The 7,878-nt window shown below is 49.6% G+C and overlaps 2 protein-coding genes across 2 annotated transcripts; one reads left to right on the top strand and one right to left on the bottom strand.

The window, feature by feature from the left end:
• Positions 1-121: 121 nt before the first annotated feature.
• LOC104506991 (chromosome unknown open reading frame, human C5orf45) lies at positions 122-3,310 on the top strand (the record flags this gene model as incomplete). Its single annotated transcript, XM_010148142.1, has 6 exons — positions 122-219; positions 1,380-1,449; positions 1,723-1,862; positions 2,104-2,191; positions 2,664-2,896; positions 3,064-3,310. Coding segments are annotated over 6 exons (876 nt in total), but the record flags the coding sequence as incomplete, so codon positions are not given.
• A 602-nt stretch (positions 3,311-3,912) lies between these two features.
• On the bottom strand, positions 3,913-7,208 carry SQSTM1 (sequestosome 1; the record flags this gene model as incomplete). The annotated part of the gene is made up of 6 exons (XM_010148141.1): positions 3,913-4,218; positions 4,861-5,068; positions 5,306-5,547; positions 6,183-6,272; positions 6,710-6,866; positions 6,979-7,208. Coding segments are annotated over 6 exons (1,085 nt in total), but the record flags the coding sequence as incomplete, so codon positions are not given.
• Between the last annotated feature and the right edge of the window lie 670 nt (positions 7,209-7,878).

The raw sequence follows: 7,878 nt of genomic DNA, 5'->3' as shown, positions 1-7,878 counted from the left end.
GGCCCGAGGCAGGACCTCGGACTCAGCCGTGTGTGCTGAGGTCATTTGGCACCTCAGTATCACCGCGGCTGGAGCCTGACTTGGTGCTCCCTGAGCCCTGCGCTTGCCATTCTCATTGCAGGTTTACGGCCAGGGCTCTGGCCGGGACTGCAGGCACCACGTGCAGAAACTGAACTCGCTGCAGGGTGAGGCAGAGGAAGCAATTGCCTGGACATCTGGGTAAAGTGTTTATCTGCTTGTTTCTTTTCATGCGCAGGGGTTGACGCGCCTCTTCGCACGTGGGGTGCCTCTTACCTAACTGAGGTTTTCTGCCCTGTTGTAGAGCCGTGATGTGGCAGGTTTGTCCTCACCTCATACAAACAACCTATTTGTTGGGTTTAGTGTCCCGGCATGTTTCTTTCGACAGGGAATTTCTACAGATTAGTTGATCAATAGTGTGTGTTGGTCAGGCCTTTACCCATTAAAATATGTGCATTGTGGTTTGAGTTGGGTTTTTTGAGGTTTCTTAACTGGCCTTATTTACTGTTTGATGAGCTGACCGTGGAGGTGTCCATCGTAGACTGACAGGCAGCGCAGAGGTGCGTCCGCAGAGAGAAAACACCCTCCTCTCTGCTGCTGCTGCTGCCTAAACGTCGGCATTCGGGGGTTTCCCACTGAATCTGTTGAGTAATTGCTGCTGCTGTTGCTAACGAGACTTGGTTAGTGCAAACATTTGGGTGTAATTCCTACTGGGCTGGAAAATCTGAGTAGCACTTTCCTGTTTATTTCATTCCTGAATCTGTTTACAAATCGCCTAATCTTGAACTCGTCTTGAACTGACCCAGATTCCTTTTTACTGGAGCTTATTTTCAGAAATCGGGCAAAGCTAGTTAGATAACTTAGCTGTGTATATGCAGTTCTTCAGTGTTAAGCTTTGGGAAGAAAACTCATTGTTTGTTCCCTTTATCAAAAAAGGGTTGCTATTTCCATTCTCAAAATATTGTGAAATTCAAAACATTGTGAAATAATTTCTCTTCTTCCTTGGTTGCTTGGGATATAATTAGTAGGTTTAAGCTGCTCTCCCAGAAGACATGCTGTTAGCTGCTTAGTCAAGACCAGTTTGAAGTTAGCATTTCATAATTAGTGGCTTTAGGTCAACCATGTTACTCTGTTTGTATAGAAGGAATGAGGGCTACCCTCTAACTAGATCTTCTCAAGTATTTGGGCAATATATCTTGCAAATCCTTCATTTTACATCTACTTTTCTATAGATCCCTTGCCATGTATCTGATGTTCCTATCCATGCACTCTATTCCATCTCTTCTGCTATGACTAGGTGATTAGAAAATTATAAATCAACAGACAGAGTGTGTTCTAGAAACTCTAAATGTCTGTTTTAGGTGCGTAGAAGAGTCTGTAAATGACAGTAAAACCACAGCAGCCCGATGTGAAGACCGTTCAGTCCAGCAGGTAAGGCACCCACAAAGCTGAAGCAAACCCTGGTGAATCCAGGTGAAATCAGTGATCCCTGTGTATGGGCTCAGACAGCTGAAATAGTGGGTACAATCAGAGAGGCTACAGCAGCAAATGTGATCCATAAACGCTCTGCTCCACCGGGATACTGAACCTGGGAACACCACACAGGAACATGTCCTAAAATTACTGCTGATCTGGGGCATTCAGCACGTATGTAACAATGCCAAAAATGAGAATCCGGTATTTTGCTGTTCTCCAATGTTTTAGGAGCGAAGGGCACAAGTCAGTCGCTGGACTAAATATCTGGACAAGGACAGTGAAGATCAGGAAGATGGGGAGGAGGAGGCAGGTACAGGAAGGCAACAGTTCTGTTCCCAGGGGAGGAGGAACACTGTGGAAGAACAAAGGTACAGAAAACCTTTTTTTTTTTTTGTAATTCCTGCCCTGGGTGGTGACATTTGGTGTGGGAGGCAGCTCATCTCTGAAAGCTGAACAGCTTGCAATGAGGTGAAAAGGGATTTTGTATTTGAGGGTAAAAGTTCTGTTACTGCTAGAGCCACGCACTGTATGAACGCTTCTGGTGATTTGTGAAAAAGCAATTCACAGTGGAGCTAATCTGACCTCTTTGTGAATGGTTTTCTTGGCCAGGAAACACCAGAAGAGCTTCCTCGCCAGTGATGTTCAGGATTATGTAGAAGAATGTGGAGTTCTCCAGCTTCCCTACCAAGCCAAAAAGGTTAAAACCTCTGCAGTATTTTAGTTGTGGAAGATACTTCCTACCAGTAAACCAAAACAGTGTTCTCCTGACCCCGTTTGTGTCATCAGAATTTGAAGTTTTAGGAGTCTTCCTCTGCTCTTGTGTTCAAGTGACTGGGGAGGAGCAGAAAGTTGTGTCAGGAGTTTCTCTCTGAAAGGCTCTGGCCAAAGAAAAACAATGCCAACTCGTGCAAGCCGAGTGGTCGAGCCGGATCCCGCTATCGGCACGGCTGCAAACCAGCGTGCCGTTAAGGCTGCAGTGATGGAGTTGGCCTGAGCCTTCGCAGCTCAGCGTTCGTAGGGCCACCCAGCGCACGGGCCCCGGCTCTGCCTCAGCAGGCTGGGGAGAATTTGGGTGCCTTTGAAGGACCCGAGTGCTCCCTCTTTGCCTGCTTCTGCGCAGCTTCGCTGTGCGGGCTGGATTTGTAACCGAGCTCTCCTCCTTCCTGCAGCGCAAGAGATGTCTAGTAGCAGTGCCCGATCAGGATGATGGGGACAGCGCGGTTCCTGCTCTCCGTGAGTCCGTAGCGCCCGAGGAGAATACGCAAACCCCAACTACTTGGACCAAACCCTCCAAGTGGGAGAAGTTTCTTTCACCTTCTGACAGGTATATGGAAAATGCTGCCAGGGTCACCTTGTCACCACAGGAGGGCAGGGGAAGGTTGGGGCTGCACAGCACCACTGCAGCAGATGCCGGTATGGCCAGTAGATGCTCAGAACAGGCTGGAAGGATTAGACCTCGAGGTTCAGGTTTTGAATTTACACGGAGTGTTGCTAGCACTGAGCAGCTTGCCTTGAACCCGCCTGGCAGCGTGGTGCCCAGCATAGCACTGAGCAGCTTGCCTTGAACCTGCCTGGCAGCGTGGTGCCCAGCGCCAGTGGCTCAGTTGAGGAGGCTGTGTTGTTCCAAGAACCTCAAAGCCAATTGCTGAGGGCAGGATCCGGTGCCTTTGAGACCACTGCAGGAAGGTGTTCTCTGGGTAACAAGGGTGCTTGTCCTCCTGCCTACGGTAACCCTGGGCCAAAGCCCAGCAGTGTTCTGCCTGAACCCCTCTTCTGCACGGGGGAGGAGTTTGATGATGATCTCGGGGAAATTTAGGCATCTTTGGCTTTGCTTTCTTGTCTCTATGTTGAGTTCTGAGGGAAGATTTTTGACTGAAGCTGGCTTTACAGAACTGCACTATTAAAGTTGTTTATTTGCTCTGTGGGTATGTTTGGGGGAAGGGGTAGGAGGGGTTTAAGAGACACTTGCAGTGGGCAAGTGCTAGGGTTACAGAGTGTTGTCTAGCAACATCATCTGCTAGAAATAAGAATGGAAGTAGGTCACTTGGGGGGGGGGAAAGAAACCTCTATGGCTGTAAGGATTCCTGGCTCGTACAATTAAATTCTGTGATTAATCCGCTATTACAAGCTACAGCTCTTTTCCCCTGTGCTACCTCTTTGTTTAGATCTCCCATAGCAACCCTTTCTTCCAGAGCTGCTGAGCAGGCTTCAGAGCCAGCAAAGCAACTGACTTCTCAGCAGCGTAGCCCTAAGGGGGTGCACCAAGGTATGTGCAGAAAGGCAGGCCTACAGCCCTGGGCTTGCCTCCCTTGCACAGGGAGCTGCTCGATGAAATCACATGCTCTTAGCCAAGTCCTCCCCCTCTTCTAATTAAGTAATATAGCTGCAATACTTAAAAACACTCCAACACTGCCCAGAACATAGTTATTTATTTTTCCTTCATTCTACAAGCACTTCGGAACATGAGACAGAAACCTTAGCAGGAAGAAAGACGAACCTCTGAGGAAGTTGTACTGCCTTGTTTGCTTTCAGTTAGAAGGAAAAGTGCTTTTTGTTACGCAGACTACTACAAGTGAGGCGGCTGCTTGGAATACTGGATGGCATCTAGTGCTGCCCCGATGTCGCAGTTCTTTGTCTGCAGGAGCCGAGTGAGCCATCCACCTTCATCAGAGAAGCCCATCGAGAGCATCTGGGACAGAGACTCGATGAGGCGAGGGTCTGCTTCTGTTCAAAGAATAGTTTGATGTTGAAATACTTCATGTAAATGGCAAACCAGCCAAAGCTTTAACACCACTCAGTAGGTAGGCTGGCACTAATCCCAGTACACCCAGCAGAGCTGGTTAAATGCTACAAGACCTGTTCTTTGTCTTGCAGGAGGGCAGCTGTTTGAGGTAAGACACATAACCAGCTAAGACAACTGAGTCAGACGCAGCTGGCCTTGCTGCAGGCCTCTGGTGTTGATCTCAGTTAAGTGGCCTGGCATGCTGTTACTAGCTCCCACCACAAAACTGCTGTCATGAAGTCACAGGGTGTACCAGTGATCCCACATTAACGGGCTCTCTTCAAGAGTATGCAGCAAGGACATCATTTAGGATACCACCTTTTTTCATGTTCCTTGAATGGCCTATTAGTCTGAGGTCAGAAGCCTTGTTAAGACTTAGCTGCCCACAGTCAAGAGGAGAACCACCTGACCGTCTAACAGGGGGCAGGTGCTGCCATACCTGCTAATAAAGTTACAGCCAAGGTCAGCTGTACCTTCTGTGACCCTGGCATCTACCATCTCTTAACAGCAGGTCTGCATGTGCCAGGCAAGTTGGCAGCTCCTGAGTGACAGTTCCTCAATGAAACCTGCAGGCATTCTCATACCTGGTGGGAGATGTGGGTAGAGTGCAGCTTCTCGCAATCCTGTAGGTCCTGGGTGGGGAGGATCCTGCGATACATCCAGGGAGCTGGGACCCTCAGTCTCTGGCATTTGCAGAGACTGCAGTTCACCTGTGGAAGGATCCACTTCTTTGGAAGATAAGTGGGTCCAGTCCTCATCAACCCCTGATGAACTGCTGGATTCACTGTGTTCCTGAAATGGAAGGAAAGGCATCCAGGTGCTGCAGTGCTTTGCAGGTAGGATGGATGCTCCTACTATCTGCCTTTAGTATGAAGAGTTAAAGTCCCAACCTCCTGGGCTGTAAACTTGTAAAGCAAAATTGCTGTTTATCACTTAATCTGCTAACATCTTAACATTCCACCCCACGATGCATGCTGAGGTGTTAGAAAGAATCATTTAGCAGGCATATTAGTGTCATAGTTCTTGTACCTGGGACTGGAAGCTGCCATCTTCCATTTGCGTGGCCACAGGATCTATCACCATGTCTTGTATCTGCTCTGCCACAGCATTGACTTCTCTGGCACCATCTGTGTTATTCCAGTCCGGTTTGCTCTGACTGTTGTGGTTCAGGGTACTGCTGCTTGACTCAGCGCTGTTCTCTTGACTGGGACAAGCAGGAGTCACTTTGCTTCTCTGTCCTCCATGTTCCACATCGATATCAACTTCAATACCTAGAAACACGTTTGAGATGGAGAAAAAGTCTTAGGGATTTTCCCAAAGCACAGTCCCAAGAAAGCATGGATCCCTCCTAGTCTAAATGCCGTAAGGCTTCCGTAATCTTCCAGTTTGCCACATAGCATGTAGGAATTAATGCAAAGCATTCTTTGAGCAGAGAAGCACCAAACAGTCATCCTCCTCTAAACAGATGAGCCACATCACACATTTAGAGGGTCAGGGCAGAAGTAATCTAACTCCCCCTAAACCAGGCAAAATCTCGAGTGACCACTGACAGTGGTGACATGTTAATGAAATCCATCCTCATTTCCTTCCAAAGGAGGGCGCTGAAAAGACGCATTTAGAGGGTCAGGGCAGAAGTAATCTAACTCCCCCTAAACCAGGCAAAATCTCGAGTGACCACTGACAGTGGTGACATGTTAATGAAATCCATCCTCATTTCAAAGGAGGGTGCTGAAAAGGCACGGAGTGGCTGTTGTAAAAGCATTATTAGTAGCCGGAGTAAATTAAGCCTCTAAGGCTCAGTAGCATGAGGTAGTTCTGGTAGCCGTGACGGCAGCTGACTGCTGCTCCTGTGAACAGGACCTTTAAGCCAGTCTCGGGGATTGGGATAACAAACTAAGTCACTTACCCAGGGGACTCAGAAAAGCTGCAACACTCTCCCCAACATTCTTTAAGAAGGTGACGTTGGGGTCCTGAGGCTGGCTGTTAGTAGAAGCTTCTAGAAAAACAATTTCTGTTAGCATACATACAAGCTCAGAGGGAAAGATCACCTACAGCGTATCCCCATGACATCTTGGTGCTTGTTTCCAGACACACTGCACAAAGGCAGTACAGAGACAAAAACTAACTGTCAGATACCTCTGGAACAGCAAATCAGTGGCATTAGCGTTGTTAAGGCTCATTAGCCATGCTGAAAAGGCAGATCTGGAGAGGAGCAGTGACATGCTTGACCTAACAGCTTGGCTTGGTTCCAGATAGTCCTCACATCCTCTACTGCACGGGCCCGAGCGTGCCTTAAATAATCCCAGTCTATACTGAAACATGCTAATTATATTTCAAATTAGATTAGTTCCTTTGTCTGTTTTTCCACCCTGTGCTGCAGAACCTCAGCTACTCTGGCTCCACCACCCTGTTTACCACAGCATCTCCTCTCACCTTCGGCAGCGGGTGCGCTGGCGGCTGCAGCACCGGCCTGAGCTTGTTCGGAGTTCTGGCATGGAGCTGCAGGACCAGGATATCCCCAGCAGTGCATCCACGGGAAGGGTGGCACACCATGTCGCATTTTACGGAGCCAGCGTCCTCGGGGCAGCCACTGTAAAGGGTTAACGTTCATGTGACTGTTCACACGCTGAGCAATTGAAGCTCATGACTTAAACTGGAGGAATCTCCCGTTGTGTTAGTTCCCCTCCACAGATTTAGCTCACCTCGAACGGGTTGAGCAGCGGGCTTTGGAACATCACCATGTGGTGCTCTTTGTGGATACCTTTACCCTCGCAGGTGCTGCACAGGTCATAGTCTGGGCAGACAGTGCACTTGAACCTGGCACCCACCACCGGCCCTTCGCAGCCGTCGCAGATCACGTTGGGGTGCACCATGTCACGGGGGGGCTCCTGGCTGCACTGCGAGCGATGCTCCCGCCTGCACTCCTTTTTCTCTGTTAAGGAAAACAATCAGGAACGAGGTTACTATTTAAAGGCCGGAGGAAGCTGGCTCAGTTTTTTACGCTGCTGCCAAACACGAACCGGGGGCACGGGAGAGAAACCGAGGGGTTTCGCAAAGATGCCTGCTCCCCCAGCTCGGCGTGCCTCATCCTGAACAACCTCTTGGCACATTTATTTTACGTCAGTATTGCGCTACCCCGTTTAGCTCCTCGTCCTACCTTCCTGAGCACCGCAAGGTCAAGATGTTTCTGGAGAGGGAGTTGGGAAGAAATGCCAGGAGGCGTGACAGATGGGGACGACAGCGCTGGCTCCTGTGACTCGCTACATGAGCTGCAGATAAAGCTCTGCAGGTGTCTACGGAACAGAAGCAACTAGGGAGCAACTGTGCCCTCAAGAACGAGCTGGGATTCCGGATTCCTAACACACTGCTGTGAATACTAAGGATACCGGGGCTAGCCCGGCGTTTCCAGGCAGCCGGCCTGACAACAGCAGGGTTAGAAGGAAACGTGGGATCCGTTTACCCCACCTCAGCAGGGAGGATTCCTATCCTGGCGGATTACCCTGCCCTTTATTTAACCTCCCCCGGAGGCCGCAGGGTACACCAGGCCCCGGAGGACGAGGGGCAGGGCCCGGCCTTGCTCCCCCCGCGCCGGGCCCGACCCG

The sequence above is a fragment of the Eurypyga helias genome, unplaced genomic scaffold, assembly GCF_000690775.1.
Source record: "Eurypyga helias isolate BGI_N326 unplaced genomic scaffold, ASM69077v1 scaffold17773, whole genome shotgun sequence".
Classification (NCBI taxonomy): Eukaryota; Metazoa; Chordata; class Aves; order Eurypygiformes; family Eurypygidae; genus Eurypyga; species Eurypyga helias.
This window is presented reverse-complemented; position numbering and strand designations above follow the sequence as displayed.